At 47.3% G+C, this 16,647-nt stretch overlaps 1 protein-coding gene across 3 annotated transcripts in view; it reads right to left on the reverse strand.

Annotated features, from left to right (window-relative positions):
* The window catches only part of DNAAF11 (dynein axonemal assembly factor 11), a 210,929-nt gene extending 196,644 nt beyond the window's left edge, over positions 1–14,285 (reverse strand). For 2 of the 3 annotated variants that reach the window (XM_069220770.1, XM_069220772.1), the window contains exon 1: positions 14,176–14,285. In XM_069220770.1, the coding sequence (XP_069076871.1) occupies positions 14,176–14,185 (10 nt within the window). In that variant the 5' untranslated portion in view covers positions 14,186–14,285. The remainder of the gene's footprint in view (positions 1–14,175) is intronic. The other variant, XM_069220771.1, reaches the window with a different exon arrangement.
* Positions 14,286–16,647: the final 2,362 nt, after the last annotated feature.

The following is a 16,647-nucleotide window of genomic DNA, read 5'->3' on the forward strand; positions in this document are numbered from 1 at the left end:
TGAGCGTAGCGCTTTAAGGCAAGACACGTAAAAGCGCTTCCTGCTATTACTAAGTAAAGCGCTTCAAGTTCAATGAGTAAAAACTTTTCGGCCTTTATTGTTGTGAATGTGAAAGTATTTTTGGAGATAAGCAAATCATAGTTTTCATTGTTCTTTGACAAGCTTAAGATGTGAAAAGCAGATTTAATTATTTGAGATTTTCTAAGTCATGATCAAAGGTTTATGTTGTGAATGCATAGATGTTACAAGATTGATATTCTGAGTGTAATCATAGTCCAAAGCTGTTGCCATCTCTTGATTCTGAGGTCGTAGTTTACTCTTGTTCTATGTTTCAAAGAAGGGGCTTTTCCCTCATTTCAAAAGGGGTCTCCATCTGATATCTCGGAGACGTATATAGTCAAGGGTCTATTGATGAGTTACATTTCTATGAATGAGTAAATGCATATTTGTTCTAACCTTTTCTTTTCAGATCTCTCTCCCTGTTGTTCCCTACCCTAATTCCCTTCCCCCCCGACTGGCTTCATCATAACTCTGTGCTATAATAGCTTTATGAGTTGGTGACGCAAGAAGGGGGGCCTTTTGTTCTGCAACGTGCAGATCCCGAGGAAAGGACACTGACAGTGCCGATCTTTTCTCTGCATGGTGGTCTGTGCGTGGATTTCTCACTCTTGGGCTGCCAGCTTCTCTTCTCAGGACCCCAGGAACTGGATGGGAACCACTTGGCAGAGGTAGGAGTCTCTCCAGAGGCTCAAGGTGCTGGTAGGGGGAAGACTTTGCTGTCCCTGAGACTTCAAACAATAGGAGGCATGCTGTAAATCAAGCCCTTGGAGATCTTCACAAGAAGGAAGGCAACACTAAGTCCAGTCTTTGTCCTCTAGCACAGACAGAAGCAGCAACTGCAGAATAGCTCCACAAAGCACAGTCCCAGGCAGGACAGCTCTTCTTCCTAGGCTCTTCAGCTCTTCTCCAGGCAGAGGTTCCTCTTGGTTTCCAGAAGTGTTCTAAAGTCTGTGGTTTTGGGTGCCCTTCTTATACCCATTCTGCCCTCTGAAGTAGGCCTACTTTAAAAGGAAAGTCTCTCTTGATTGTGAAATCCTGCCTTGTCCAGGCCAGGTCCCAGACACACATCAGGGGGTTGGAGACCGCATTGTGCAAGGGCAGGCACAGCCCTTTCAGGGGTGAGTGACCACTCATCCCCTTCTCCCTTCTAGCACAGAGGGATCATCAGGAAATGCAGACTACACCCCAGCTCCTTTTGTGTCACTGTCTAGTGAGAGGTGCAACCAGCCCAACTGTCAAACTGACCCAGACAGGGAATCCACAAACAGGCAGAGTCACAGAAATGGTTTAAGCAAGAAAGTGCCCACTTTCTAAAAGTGGCAGTTTCAAACACACAATCTTAAAATCAACTTTACTAAAAGATGTATTTTTTAATTGTGAGCTCAGAGACCCCAAACTTCACATATCTATCCACTCCCAAAGGGAGTCTGCACTTTTATCAGATTTAAAGGTAGCCCCATGTTAGCCTATGAGAGGGACAGGTCTTGCAACAGTGAAAAACGAATTCAGCAATATTTCACTGTTAGGACATATAAGACACATTACTATATGTCCTACCTTAACCATACACTGCACCCTGCCCTTGGGGCTACCTAGGGCCTACCTTAGGGGTGTCTTACATATAAGAAAAGGGAAGGTTTAGGCCTAGCAAGTGGGTACACTTGCCAAGTCGTATTTACAGTTTAAAACTGCAGAGACAGAAACTGCAATGGAAGGTCTGAGCCATGTTTACAGAGCTACTAATGTGGGTGGCACAACAGTGCTGCAGGCCCACTAGTAGCATTTGATCTAGTGTACTGTACTAGGGGCTTACTAGCAAATCAAATATGCCAATCGCGGATGAACTAATTACATACACATTTTGTATAGGAGCACTTGCACTGGTTAGCAGTGGTAAAGTGCCCAGAATAACAAAAACAGCAAAAACAGAGTCCAGCACACATCAACTACCTGGGAAACAGAGGCAAAAAGTTATGGGAGACTACGCAAAGGATGAAAAGTCTAACACTTAGTCACACTTGCACACATCTGCATATTGAATGGGTCTTCCTGGGCTGGGAGGGCGGAGGGCCTGACACTTACATGTCAAAGGACAGTAGCCTTCCCTCACACAAAGGACTGCCACACCCCCTACTGGCACCCTGGCAGACAGGATGGAACTGAAAGGGGACCCTGTGCACTTCTAATCCACTCTTTGAAGTCTCCCTGACTTCAAAGGCACATTTGGGTATTTAAGCAGGGTCTCTGACCCTACCAACTTAGACACTTCTGAGGTAGACACTTCTACTTCATCAGACACTTCCAGGAGAAGAACCTGAACCAGAACCTGCAACCTGCCAAGAAGAACTGCCTGGCTGCCCAAAGGACTCACCTGACTGCTTTTCTAAGAAGGACTGCTACCTTGCTGTTGCCCTGCTGGCTTGCTGCTCTGGCTGTGCTGAGAAGTGCTCGGATAGAGCTTGCCCCCTGTTCCCTGAAGTCTCAGGACCAAAAAGACTTCATTCCTGCAAGAAGAACTCCCTGTGCGGTGGAAATCGACGCACAGTCTGCAGAAAAAGATGTGCAGCCTGCCTCGTGGTGGGAAAATCAGCGCACACCGAACCAGAACGACGCAGCCCGACTTTGCAAGGAGAAGATCGACACAGCGCCACCATAGCAACCGGAAATTCGACGCACGGTCCACTGGATCAACACAAAGCTGAGCCGGGACGACGCAGCCAGACTTCCTGAGAGGAATAGATGCAGCGCCTGCCGTGCAGTAGAAATTTCCACGCAACACTCACCGGATCGCCGCAGCCCCTGTGACTTGGTCCTGCTAGCGCCGGATTTCAACACATCGTCCCCGGGGCATCTGAAAACTCAGCAACCCGAAGAGAATCCAAGACCGAGTGCCAGAAATCGAAGCAAAGCCTTCCCTGCATGAAAAATAAACGACGCATCTGTGTGCGGCCCGAGAAATCGACACACACCTCCCTGTTTTCCATGCATCCCTTCCTGTGCAGTTCCTTGCGGAGATTTTGCATGTAAACCAGGTACTTTGTGCTTGTAAGAGACATTTGTTGCTATTAAGAGACTAAAGACACTTTATATCATTTTTACAGTGATATTTCAAAATATACTTATTGCATCTTAATAGTTTTTGAACTGCATCTTATCAGATAAATAAATGTTACATATTTTTCTAAACACTGTGTGGTGTATTTTTATGGTGTATATTCGTGGTGTTCTACTGTGTTATTGCATGCTTTCTTGCACAAATACTTTACACATTGCCTTCTAAGTTAAGCCTGACTGCTCAGTGCCAAGCTACCAGAGTGTGGGCACAGGATAATTTAGATTGTGTGTGACTTTCGTGAGGGTTCTTGCTTGGATAGGGGGTAACCTGACTGCTAACCAAAGACCCCATTTCTAACAAGGTCGATAAGAGGAGGGATAGACAGTAGGCCACTCCTTTTATACAGTCCAAATTGAGGTGAGTACTGTGGTTTCACTAGAAATATAACAATGTCATCTTGAACAGAGGGGCCAAAGTGAAAGTATTATTATGAGTTGGCACCTTCCACCCCCATGCAGGTTACATCATGTGGGCACAGAGTGTGGAGGCAGGGATCAAAGAGCTGGCCCTGGTCCTTGCCAGCTTATTTTTCTGTCATTGCCGATGATCGTTTTCTCACCTAAAATGGGCCGCTTTAGGCACTGAGCCCTCAGAGAGACCTTATTGGGAGTATGGGTACTGAGGCGATGTAGGCTTGGCATCCCTCTTGGTCTCTCAACCTGGGAACCACAGAACGTCCCCCAGGATCCCAGCGTCCTTGCTCTTGGGTCGCCCCCGCATGCTGATGTCCACTATTGTCCCGGCCTAAACAGCTCTGCTTCTCCTCCAAGTGAGCAAGAGTATGCCTCCTATGGTGGTGATATGGTAAGCCTCGTGTTGGCGGTCTTCAGGTACAATGTAGCACCAACCCTCTAAATCAGGTAGAGAGATCATCGGTGCTCCTGGATCACGGGGCAGTCCTTAACTGCGGAGGTGCGGAACACCAAGCCACTGATTTGAGCACCTACAGAGCGGCACCAAACTGGTGGAATGTTGAGTGCTGCATGACAGCAGGATGTAGGCACCCTTTGCCCAGAGAGAGTGTGGGTTCAAGAGTGGGTTCCCTCAACAGCAGGGTGAAGGAACAAGGGCATCACTAGGAAAGAACTCTAATAGGGACAGGCTATCTTGGTCAGCTCCCTCTTCTAACCCTTACAATCTAAATTATAAAAAGTCATCCCTGAGCATGCCTTACTATCAATAAGGCACAGAGCATGATGTATAAAAGTAGGACATGTAAAGGTTTAATGATAAGCATGTCCTTACAGTGAAAAGGTCCCAAAAGCTATTTTGACTGAAGTCGGGTTAGCTGTTCCATAGGAAAGCACTGGGATGCCATATTAATTGTAATGTTCTTGTCTCTGGCTAAGAAACAACAACAAATTTCTTTCTTTAACATTTTTATATATTTATTACAAGCCCAATTCACTGGTAAAGTATTGTAATAAATATTTTGGAAAAGATAAGTTTAGAATGTTACCTTTTCCCTGCCTAGAGTCCATGGAGGCCTGTTTGCTTGAGCTCCGGCTGTCTCCCAGGAGCTGAGTAGCCTCCTTGATGAGGTGCGAACTTGCTCCTAGGGATGAGATAAAGGCCTTGAGTGTGGGGATGTGTTTTGTTCCCTTGGCAGGGGGACCATTTGGACAGTGCCCAAGAACCTAATTAACTTGAAAGTGGCTTACCCTGTCACAGGAAAATGTCAGCTACCACCTAGGCAGGGACCTTTTTTGGTACGCTAGTCAGGCAGGTGCCAATTCCAGTGGGAGAGGAGCTGCCCCTAGAACTGGTTTGAAGTGACCACAGAGGGGAGGATGTTTATTTTCCTATGCACAACACAAAAAAGTACACCGTTCCTAACTCTAGGGGAACAATTAAAGTGTCAGGAGCTAGAGCCCTCACACACCCAAATGGGTGTCATGCTTCATCATCGGGAAGCTCCTCGTCAGACCGGCTGGTGCAATATCTGACGGGCTCCCCTTTCGGGGGCTCTTTACCGGAGATCTTTTTAAGTGTAAGGGTGGCTGCCGTTAAGTTCATAGAGATCAGACACTCATTATGACAGGAGAGTGAAAGAAATTAAGATTGATTAGAAACCCCCTAAACTAATCTGTTTACTGGTTATCCAAAAGGGGTTACGATCTGACCTCTATGAACTTAACGGCAGCCACCCTTACACTTAAAAAGATCTCCGGTGATGAAGCATGACACCCATTTGGGTGTGTGAGGGCTCTAGCTCCTGAAACTTTAATTGTTCCCCTAGAATTAGGAACGGTATACTTTTTTGTGTCAGTTATTCGCATTGGGAGTACGTACACTGGACCTTTAATTCTCCCGATCCCTCTCTTTGTTGATATTTTCCTATGCACACCTCTGAAATTGACACATAGGCTCTGCAGAAGGGGTTCACCATCGTGGATTTCAGCAGAGAGCGGAGCTGTGGGATAGTTTGCAGTAGAGGACCCAGGAAAAGCTACAAAAGTGAGTAGGGTTACCCCTAGAAACTTTTTCCCTATTGGTTAGGGAGGGTCCAGGAGTCACACCAAACCCACAGGCTACTGCCAGGCATTAATGTGGCACCCTATTGAGAACACTATTGCACATGTGGAAGACAGAAAGACTGCACCTGCTGTTGAGACCTAAAAGGCTGAGCCTGTTGCCACTTGTACCCAGGACAAAGAAATGGACTCCAAGTGTCAGGTGGCTGACCCCTGCTCAAACAATAGGGCAAATGTTGTAAGACCCTTTTCTAGAAGAGCGCTGCTGACCATTTCCAACAGGTTGTGCCCAGGCACCTGCTGGTGGCTTTTGCTGGAGTGAGTCTTGACCCCACAAGTACTGTTCCTGAGATCCTTGAGCCCCTGGCTGCATAAAAGCTGCTTCTCCTAACATCCTGAAAATTCTGGGACTTAACAGATTTTGGGTTCCGAAGGCGACTGGAGGACTGGGACAAACCTGCCAAATCAATCTGGTGAAGGTGAGTTGCCACAGGGCCAAAGATTCAAGTTGCTCCCTCTTAAAGCTTTTCTGCAGCAGATAATCCATTTCAGTAGGACATAGCAGAAATGGTACCTGGCCCTGTGGAGTCCTGTCTGGCTACAGCTTTCAGCCTTGCCCCACTGGAGAAATCTGATCTCCAAAAAGGAGACTAAGGGCCCAATTTAGACCTTTGGCAGTAACGCTAAAAACATGTGCACCTACTGGGCGATCCGCCCTGCCCAATTTAGATGTTTGTGGTCCCATAGCTGATAACCCGCCGAGTCCAGCTGACTCCACCAGAACTTCCGAACTACATTGAGTGTCATAGGAGAAAGCGGCTGACCCTTCCCGCTGAGCAGATTTCGATTTCGATGTGCCTTACCGACAAAGCCAACAGTGGCGGTGCTACCTCCACGCCTGAGTTGGTGGACTGGAAGGGGAATGAGGTAAAAACCAACCTTTTTTCCCTGATTACACTTCTGTTTTTGACTGGACAAGACCTTCCGTCGCTGCTGCAACTGGACCACGGAGAAAACACAGCCCACCCCCACACCCCAATCCGCGGACTCAAAAGTAGGGGCTCTGCATTGCCAGTGTACGAAGTGAGGTCACTGCACATGAGCTTGGGACCACTGCAATCATGTGCATCTCACAGTAATTGTTAAAATTACTGTGACATGCATATGTTGGAAACACAATTGTATTGGACACGGATGGAGACACACTGGTACAAGGCACATATAGCACACATACACTCATCATTTTGTTGTCAGTATTCATTGACAAATGAATGCTGGCACAATGATGCAACATTCACACTTGTCAATATGTTGTTGTGTGTCCATGTGATGTTGTGCTTTCAGTTGTGTACGTGAGTCATTACATGTATGTGTGTGTGTGTGCGCGATTTGATTGGCTCTTTGAGGTGGAGGGAGCAAGTGGGTGATGTGGCTGTGTCAGATTGTGTGCCGCTTGCATATGGGTCTGATGTTGTGTATGTTTGGTTGTGTTGGTGTGTGGCACATTCAGGTGAGTGTTGTTGTATGGTGGTTATTGTTGTGATGTGTATAGTTGTGCTTTTCTGTGTGTTCGTGCAGATGAGGGTGTTTTGTGTTGGTTGTATCGTGTATGGGTGTAGTGTCAAAAGTGTGTGTATGCTGTGCCATGGATGTATGGCAAAGTGTGTTTTCTGCATGTACGTGTTGTGTTGTGGTGGCATGGCAATGGATAATAGCGTATATGTGGTGTGTTGTGCAGTGTGTAGTGCAGGGGAACACATATGGCTAAGGTACAGTGTGTGAGACTTACCTCTCTTCCATAGCCACTGTCATTGTACGATATCCACTGGGTTCCACAATGGCCTCCATCCATCAGCCATCTGTCGCCAGTGCACTGCCTGTAGGACTGTAACATCTAAATATGTTTGATGGGAACCCGCCAGCCTGATGGCTCAGAAAGGCACTCAGTTGTGGCGGTCGGCGGCTAAGCCGCAATACATCTAAATACAGCGGTCAGAACATGTACGAGGCTGGCCTGGTTTGTAGTTTGTAGTGGGTACTTTGGGTACATACACCCCACACCAGGTCCAGTTATCCCTTATTAGTGAAATATAGTAGTGTTCTAGCAGCTTAGGCTGATAGAGGTAGCTATAGCAGGGCAGCTTAGGCTGAACTAGGAGACAATGAAAGCTCCTGCAATACCACTTATAGTTACACAGTACTTATACACAAGTAAAGACAATACTCAGTGTTACCAAAAGTAAAGGTAGTTTATTTGGGTGACACAAAGCCAAACATTTCTTAGGGGCAATACTCCTTCTGGAGGTAAGTATTATACACAATATATAAACTAGAGACCAAAATAAAGTAAGGAATTAGACATAGGATAGTGCAAACAATAGGAAATGCTATAGAATACAACGGGAGAAAACAGGTCTGGGGCAACACAAACCATATACTAAGAAAGTGGAATGCGAATCACGAATTCCCCCCTAGACAAGTGTAGTGTGTAGAGAATCACTGGGAGAGTAAGAATACAGCAAAGGTAAATAAAATACCCCACCCCAGAGCCCAGAAAAGCAGGAGTAAAGTACTACATGTTTCCTTAGGTTACACTACAAGTCATGAATAGAGTTACTGCAAGAACTAAGCAAGACTGGTGGATTCCTGGACCTGAAGAACTGCAAAGGAAGGAGACTAAACCCAGAAGTCGAAAGAAGTTCCAGGAAGGACAGGAGCCCCTGCCAACCCAGAAGAGGGTTCAAAAGAAGAGTCCTCGGTTGGATGAAGACTGCAGAAATGCACCCAAGGAAGATATCAGCGGGTTCCATGCGTGATGCACTGGATGTCCCATGAAGAGAAACTGGATGCAGGCGAGTTTTGGCGCTGGTTTCCTCCAACAAGCCTTGGTTCCAGCAAAGTTGTGTTTTGTGTCAAAGTGGCGCTGTCTGGATCCAGGGGGGACCTGGGGGCCTCAACTCTGTGTGAGGAGGAAGAGGGGGCTCTCATCACTTCAGAGAGCCGTCAGAAGATCAGACAGCACCCACTGGAGTCCCAGGACACAGGGACAAAGGAGGTGAAAAATTTGGTTGGTGCAGCACTACAAAGGAGGGCTCCACTCCGCCAGAGGTCAACTCAGCGAGTTGAGCGTCACAGGATAGAGTGTTGGGGACCTGGGCCAGGCTGTGCACAAAGGAATTTTGCAAATAGTGCACAGAGACCTGAGGAGGTGAAGAAGTTGTGGTGCACAGAGGTACTGTCATTCTTGGGGAGGGCAAGGTCTAAACCTCCTCCAAATTGGGACAGCAGGACCTCAGGACAGTCTGTGTCGAAGGGGTCTACCCTCTGTGTTCCAAGGAGCATGCTCATCACCAGAGAGGAATCCAACAGAACTGATCTTTGACTTAGAAGGGGCCTGCTTGAGCAGGGGAGTCACTCCGTCACTCCACAGGAGATTTCTTCAGTCCTTCTGGTGCAGGGTGAAGACAGGGAGTCCCCAGAGAGTACACACCGTGAAAACTGTTGCAGTTGCTGGCTGGAGCTGAAGTTGCAGAGGAAAAGTAGCCTTTCTGGATACTTTGTTGCTGGTACAGCGGTTCCTGGAGCAGTCTGCGGTTGATCCGAGGTCAGAGGATGAATTAGTAGTTGCAGAGGATTTCTGCTGGAAACTTGCAAGTAGAATCTGAAGACAACCCACAGAAGAGACCCTAAATAGCCCTGAGAGGGGGATTGGCTACCATATCAGGAGGAGTCTCTGACGTCATCTGCTGGCACTGGCCACTCAGAGGCCTCCATAGTGTCCCCACATCTTGGATAACAAGATGGCTGATGTCTGGGACACACTGGAGGAGCTCTAGGCACCAACCCTGGGTTGGTGGAGGACAGGGGAGTGGTCACTCCCCTTTCCTGTGTCCAGTTTTGCGCCAGAGCAGGGACTGGGGGTCCCTGAACCGATGTAGACTGGCTTATGCAAGGAGGGCACCATCTGTGCCCTTCAAAACATTTCCAGAAGATGGGGTAGGGTACCTCTCCCCAGCATGTTACACCCTCTCCCTTTGGAAATAGGTGTAACACCATCCTCCCAAAGGAAATGCTTTGTTGTGCCTTCCTTGGACTGAGCTGCTCAGACCCCAGGAGGGCAGAACCCTGCCTGTGAGGTGGCAGCAGCTGTAGCTGCATCGCAAGCCTCAGAGAGCTGGTTTGGCAGTATCATAGTGGAGCCCTCAGGATACAAGGAATTGGCTTCTCAATACCAGATTTGGAATGGGGGGGACAATTCCATAGTTTTAGACACCTTACATGGCCATATTCGGAGTTACCATCGTGAAGCTACATATAGGTTTTTGCCTATATGTAGTGTACGCATGTAATGGCATCCCCGCACTCACAAAGTTCCGGGAATTGGCCCTGAACTATGTGGGGGCACCTTTGCTATTGCACCGGTGCCCTCACACTTAGTAACTTTGCACCTAGCCTTCATTAAACAAAGGTTAGACATATAGGTGACTTATAAGTCACTTATGTGCAGTGAAAATGGCTGTGAAATAATGTGTGCACTATTTCACACAAGATGCAATAGCAGGCCTGTTGAAGGATTTGTCTGAGCTCCTTATTGGTGGCAAAACAAATGCTGCAGCCCATAAGAATCTCCTGAAACCCCAATGCCCTAGGTACCATATACTATGGACTTATAAGGGGGGGTCCAGTGTGCCAATTGAAATTGGTAAATAAAGTCACTACACTATAGTGACAAACTTAAAAGCAGAGAGAGCATAAGCACTGAGGTTCTGGTTAGCAAAGCCTCAGTGAGAGTTAAGCACTATTCACAAAACACACATTAGGCCATAAACTATGAGCACTGGGGTCCTGACCAGCAGGATCACACTGAGATAGGGAAAAACATACTGACATACATGTAAAAATGGGGTAACATGCCAAGAAAGATGGTACTTTCATACAGAACTCTGTCTCCTTAACGGTGTACTCTGGTCTGCCACCACGGCATTTTGGCAGTAATACTGTCAAGATCTAAATCAGGCCCTAAGTCCGAGTGTAGAAGTTTTCACCGAACAGATGCGCCATCAGTATCCAGCATGGATGGATCATTGATGGGCACGAATTTTTAATTCCTCCCTCTCTGAGCTTTCTTTACAAAAGTCAACTGCCTCACAGGGACCTCTTCTGACAGTACTATCCGGGTTAGTGGAGCTTTTCTTGCCCACAGCCTGCTGCCTGGGCACTCTGAAGATTTCTGAGTCGCGTTTCAGAGACTAAATCAGAATATAAAACTTCTGACTTAGTTGAACCTGGTTTCTATATCTGATCCACACTCCATTGCAGTCAATCTTAAGATGCACCTTGGTACCAGTCAAGTGAAACCAGATGCCCATTTATGGCAAACCCCTATAGCTACCTTAATGACTCAACAGATAATTAAAAGTATACAAAGATAGAAAGACCATGTTAAATACAAATACATATTATTTAATATAAAGTTCTGTGTAAAAATCATATCCAGTGTAGGAAAATGTTCCTTTTGGACATGGTCACCCCCACTTTTTGCTCACCTGTACTGAGGTTTTTTTTTACTAAGGTGCACTGAATTCCTGCTAATTAGGTCCCTAGTGCCAGTGCTTTTTCCTTAGAACAAGGTAAATGGTGTACAATCGCCACACACTCCAGTACCGCTGTAAGTCCTCAGTAAATGGAACTCCTGGTCCCTGGGGCTTGGGTACTGGAGAGGGTCCCCAAGGATTGCAGCATGTATTGTGCCACCCTTAGGGACCCCTTAAAAACTGCACACAGCCTGCCATTGTAGACTGTGTATCACAGTGCCAGCCATGAGATAAAAAATAGCATGGTACACACATATTCTGTGCCATGCCCCCCTCACTCCATCTAAGTATATGCAAGTCATCCCTACAGCAGACCTTATAGCCCTAAGGCAGAGTGCATTATACTTGATGTGTGGACATATCTGCAGAAGCAGATATGCCCCTGTGATATCTAATTCAATTACAGATGTTGCAAGTGAACAGGGAAGCTATCTTAAGGTATGTACAGGACACTCATCACTATGAGTTACCCAACTACATAATGGTTTTACTGAAACCTATGGTGTTTGGTATCAAACACCTCGTCTTAATAAACCCAGACTGATGCCAGACTTGGGTTTATTAAGGAATGCAACCAAAGGGTACCTTAGAGGTGCCCCCTGAAACTCACCAAGCTGGCTGAATGGTATTGACCAGCTCACTACCTCAGACATGTTTCTGAACCAATGGAGGAGAGAGCCCATACTTTCAGAGGCCAGAAACAATGCCTGCTCATGAGTAAGGTGTTATCACGTCCTCCTGCAGGATAGCTAGTGAATCTGCATACCAAGGACAGGGACTTCAAAGACCCTGCCTCATTTGGTATGCAACCCCGGCTTCCCACAAACCTGGGAGTTGCACCCCATGCCATGAAGCCCATTTGGCACCAGGACAGGTGGGAAATTAGCTATGCAGGTAAGCATGATGCATTACCAGGCTAGCCACACCCCTAAGATGGGCAGCCTGGTGTACACCACGAAAGATGGGTTCCAACGTCTTGTTTTTTGTGGAACTAGGAATTCTCTGACAGGGTTATGCCTGTAATGGGGGTGTAGCCCATTGGCAACTACTCCACACTCCCCTAAACGCCCCTAAATTGAATATTTAGGTGCCCCCTTGACACCAGAACAGATTTGTCTGACTCAAAAAGAAGAGGACAAAGAAGAGACAAAGAGGCAAGAACTGCGGACTGGTGGTAGACTTTTGGTGCAAAACACTGCCTGCCTACCTGCTTCCATCCCAACAATTGTGACAACGTAACTCATCCTGCAGCTGGGCCTCCTCCAAAAGCCTTGGAGGGTCTCCAGCACTAAACCAAGTCGTCAGCATCTCCCTTGGTGTGGAGGAACCACTTCCCTGCATTTTGCAGGCACCACTTCCCTGCATCTTGCAGGCACCAACTGCACGGTTCTGCTGACTACCAGCCCCTCTGATGCAGCAGCCATCCAGGAGGAGGTCATTGTTCTCCAGGAGGTTGCATCTGTCTCTCAATCAAGTGTGAGGACACTAGGTCCCACCAGGGCAGTCCTGCACCAATAACTGGGGTACCGGACCACTTGCAGCAGCCAAAGCTTGTTTGCAGTCCTATCGGAACTCCAGTCCCATAACCGAGGACCAGCAGTCGAAGGACGTCAGCAATGCAGAGGACATCACCAAGAGTGACACAGCTGCCCTGTTATGTCCCACTTTTGCAGGTCCACCCCAGAACCCTGGGAGCCTTGACGCAGGAGCACCCCATGACTAAAACATGCTGCACCCAAGTTCCACGGCCAAGGTCCACTACAACCAGTGGTGTTCCCTTGCTCCCAGGACCCGCACCACCCGAGCCCCCTGTTTGGGAACTCACGCACTTGTCCCCTAGTCCCCCTGTGCAGTCTTTTTCTAGGTGGTCCCCCTCATCGCTAACCGTGCAATGCAGAAGGCACCCGACTCAGCCACCACCACTACACCCCAACACCCCAGAGCAGGTAAAACTGTACTGTTGGTGTTTTTAGTGACCTTGGACCCTTTGCACCCTACAACCTACAGGGGATCCCCGAGGACCGTCCGCAAAGACTTCACTGCAGTAGAAGTGCTTTCAGGACTTTACTGCAAAACACATCTGACTGAACTGGTTACTTACTTGCTAAATTGATACAACTGAAGCAGTACTTGCCTTCCTTTAAGTTTTCTGTTGTTGAAACATTCGATTAAAAAAGAAACTATATTTTTCTAAACATTGGTCTTGAGTTTCTTATCGAGTTTTGTGTCTCAGTTAGTGATTCTGTGTGGTCAACAAATGCTTAGCACTTCTCTCTGATAAGCTCATCCACACTACCACAAAAGAGAACATCTGGGTTTATTACTTTAAACCCTGTAAACCAATAAGCGTCGCCTGGGCTATCTGTACAGTGCCCTCTTATCGGCAAATTAAATAGATAGCCAGCTTCCTACATTCAGGATTTGCAGAACCATAAATCGTGAACAAATGGCCGGTATGTTTTTTCTCGGAAGGGTGGTTAACCCTGTTTGCAGACTACGACGTCCCTCGCCATACCCCACTCCCTCTACAAGAAAAATCACATTCTTAAAACCTTATACTCCAATTAAGCGACAAAGGTAAGAAATATCAAAGAAAAACTGCAAATTAAGAAGTAAAGACAGATATGAGTACTTTATCAGACTCTGTAGAAAGCACTTCTAAACGAAACAACCACAAACTAAGCGAGTACACGAACGCGCACACACATCACTCTCAAGAACGAAATAGTGAAGTTCCTACCAGGGTGCGCGCCCGCAAGAGACGCATGCGTAGAGATCCCAACCCATTAACGCAAGCAACTAGAGAGTCCTGCGCACTGCTGAAACAAGGAAGATGGCCGGCAAGTTGTTGGAACTGCTGATGTAGCGCGCGCCGGTACTTTCAGAATACCACCCCTGACCCAGCACAAGATATTTCGACTGCGTTCCTTACTTTTACCCATGGCCGTGCCTCTTCTCCACCTGTTATTTCAAACCTCAAACTCCTTCACCTTTGCGAGACAAAACGGCGTATGCGGTTACCATGGAAATGACAATAGTACGGTGGCCGAGTTGGGCCATCTTGGGCTAGCGCCTCATTGGACAGTTTTTCTAGATACTTGAACTCTGAACGTGATTCGCCAAAAGGTGTAATGTAATGTATATCGAGCGTTACTGCGGAAAGTAAACAAAGCGTTACAAACGGCTTTTAGAGCATCACATGTCACAGGGTAATTTCCAGGCCCAATCTGCCTGCGAACAGATAAATGCACAATATGTCAGTCGCGTAGCGAGAATTGAGCCCCCCCTGCAAAGAACAAGGATGGGCCCCAACTGCGGAGTCAATTAGGAGCTCACAGACCAGCGTACTGTGCTAGGGGGGCCCTGCAGACCTCCACTCCGTAGGGTTTGCGGGGGTCCTATTTTACACCACTGCAATCCGTCTTGTAGCATAGATGTAAATGGGGTATCGATTGTGCATGGTAAAACGATGGCCTCAATTTACTCTTATTCTGCTACACAACAGCATATGTGCTAGGAGATTTAGTGGAAAAATCAATTCTCCCGATTGTTTTTAAAAATCTGCATCTTATCAGGTTCAAAATGTTGGTATTTCTGTGAAAATTACCCCGTCCCCCAACCTCCGCTGTAATAATTATTCTGACATGATATCGAGAGCTTTCAAATACTTTTTAATTCATTTCTTCGTGTTTGCTGTTTTAAGTTAAGGCTTCACAAAGGAAAATACCGGTGTTCCCTCCTTTTCCTAATATTGTGATCAGTCCCGACTTAGAGGTGCAAACATAGCCACAAATGGCTTTGTTTTAACCTTTTGCTTTAAACTGTCAACACTTCAGAGTATGTAACTCCACTTACTTTTTTCCACATCTTACATGTTCAGAAATGTAAATGTGTAAGAACTTGTCTTCTATGACACTCCTGTCTGTGCGGAATGGAATCAATCAATCAGCATTTGTATAGAGCAGCACTATCAACTGTAAGGGTATCCGGGTGCTGAGAATGTCGCGTCTCAGTCAAAAAAACGTGTCTTGAGTCTCCTTCTGAAATCCACCAGAGAGGGAGCTGTTTGGAGGTAGAGGGGCAGGTTGTTCCAGGACTTGGCTGCGATGGAGAAGGAGCAGCCCCGGCTGCGATGAATGAGGGGTGTGTGTGCGAGGTTGAGCGAGTGGGACCGCGGGTGTCTTGTTGGGACATGGAAGCTTAGTCGATGGTTGATGTAGGATGGCCCTTGGTTGTGTAGAGCTTTGTACCCGAGTGTGAGGATCTTGAACTGGCATCTCTTCTGGATGGGGAGTCAGTAGAGGTTCCTGAGGTGGGGGGGTGATGCTGGTACATTTGGGGAGGTTCAGGATGAGTCTGGAAGGGGTGCTCTGTAAAGTCTGGAGTCTTTTGAGTAGCTGGGTGAAAACTCCGGCATAGAGAGCATTGCCGTAGTCAAGGCGGCTGGTGACAAGGTGTAGCGGTCTTTCCGGTGTCAGTTGGGATCCACTTGAAAGTTCAGTGGAGCTTGCAGAGGATGTAGAAGTAAGAGGAGGTGACTGAGTTTACTTGTCAATTCATGGACAGTTAGCTATCAAGGATGATGCTGAGGTTTTGTGCGTGGTCTGATGGAGGGGGTGTTGGTCCGAGGACTGCTGGCCACCAGCTATGGTCCCATGCGGAGGTGTTATTCCTAAAGATCAGGACTTCAGTTTTGTCAGTGTTTAGTTTGAGGCAATTGACTCTCATCTGTGTTGCCACATTGGTCATGGCATTGCAGAAGTTGGTTTTGGCATTGTGGGGGTCCTCGAGCGAGAGGATCAGTTTAGTGTCATCGGCATAGGAAATTATGTTGAGTTGAAAGGATCTGACAATGTCTGCAAGTGGCGTCATGTAAATGTTGAAAAGGGTGGGGCTGAGGGATGAATCTTGGGATACGCTGCATGTGATGTTCTTGGGTGCTGAGGTGAAGGGAGGAAGGTGGATGCGCTGAGTCCGGCCTGAGAGGAAAGAGGCGATCCATTTGAGGGCATTTTGCTGAATACCCATGTTGTGGAGTCTGTTGAGGAGAGTGTGGGGTTAGACTGTATCGAATGCAGCGGAGAGGTCCAGCAGGATTAGGGCTGCCGTTTCTCCTCGGTCGAGGAGGGTCCTGATGTCAGTAGCGGCAATCAGTGCAGTCTCCATGCTGTGGTTGGCCCAGAACGCCTAATGTGAGGTGTCGAGGAGGTGGTTCCTTTTAAGGTATTCAGTGAGCTGTTGGTTGATGGCTTCTCAAGTACTTTAGCAGGATAGGGGAGCAGGGAGATCTGTCTGTAATTTTTTACGTTGCCGGGGACAGCGGAGGGTTTCTTTAGGAGGGGTCTGACCTTGGTGTGCTTCCAACCGCCCGGGAAGGTTGCTGTAGAGATGGAGGTGTTGAGAA

Source organism: Pleurodeles waltl, chromosome 2_2 (assembly GCF_031143425.1).
Source record: "Pleurodeles waltl isolate 20211129_DDA chromosome 2_2, aPleWal1.hap1.20221129, whole genome shotgun sequence".
In the NCBI taxonomy this organism is placed as follows: domain Eukaryota; kingdom Metazoa; phylum Chordata; class Amphibia; order Caudata; family Salamandridae; genus Pleurodeles; species Pleurodeles waltl.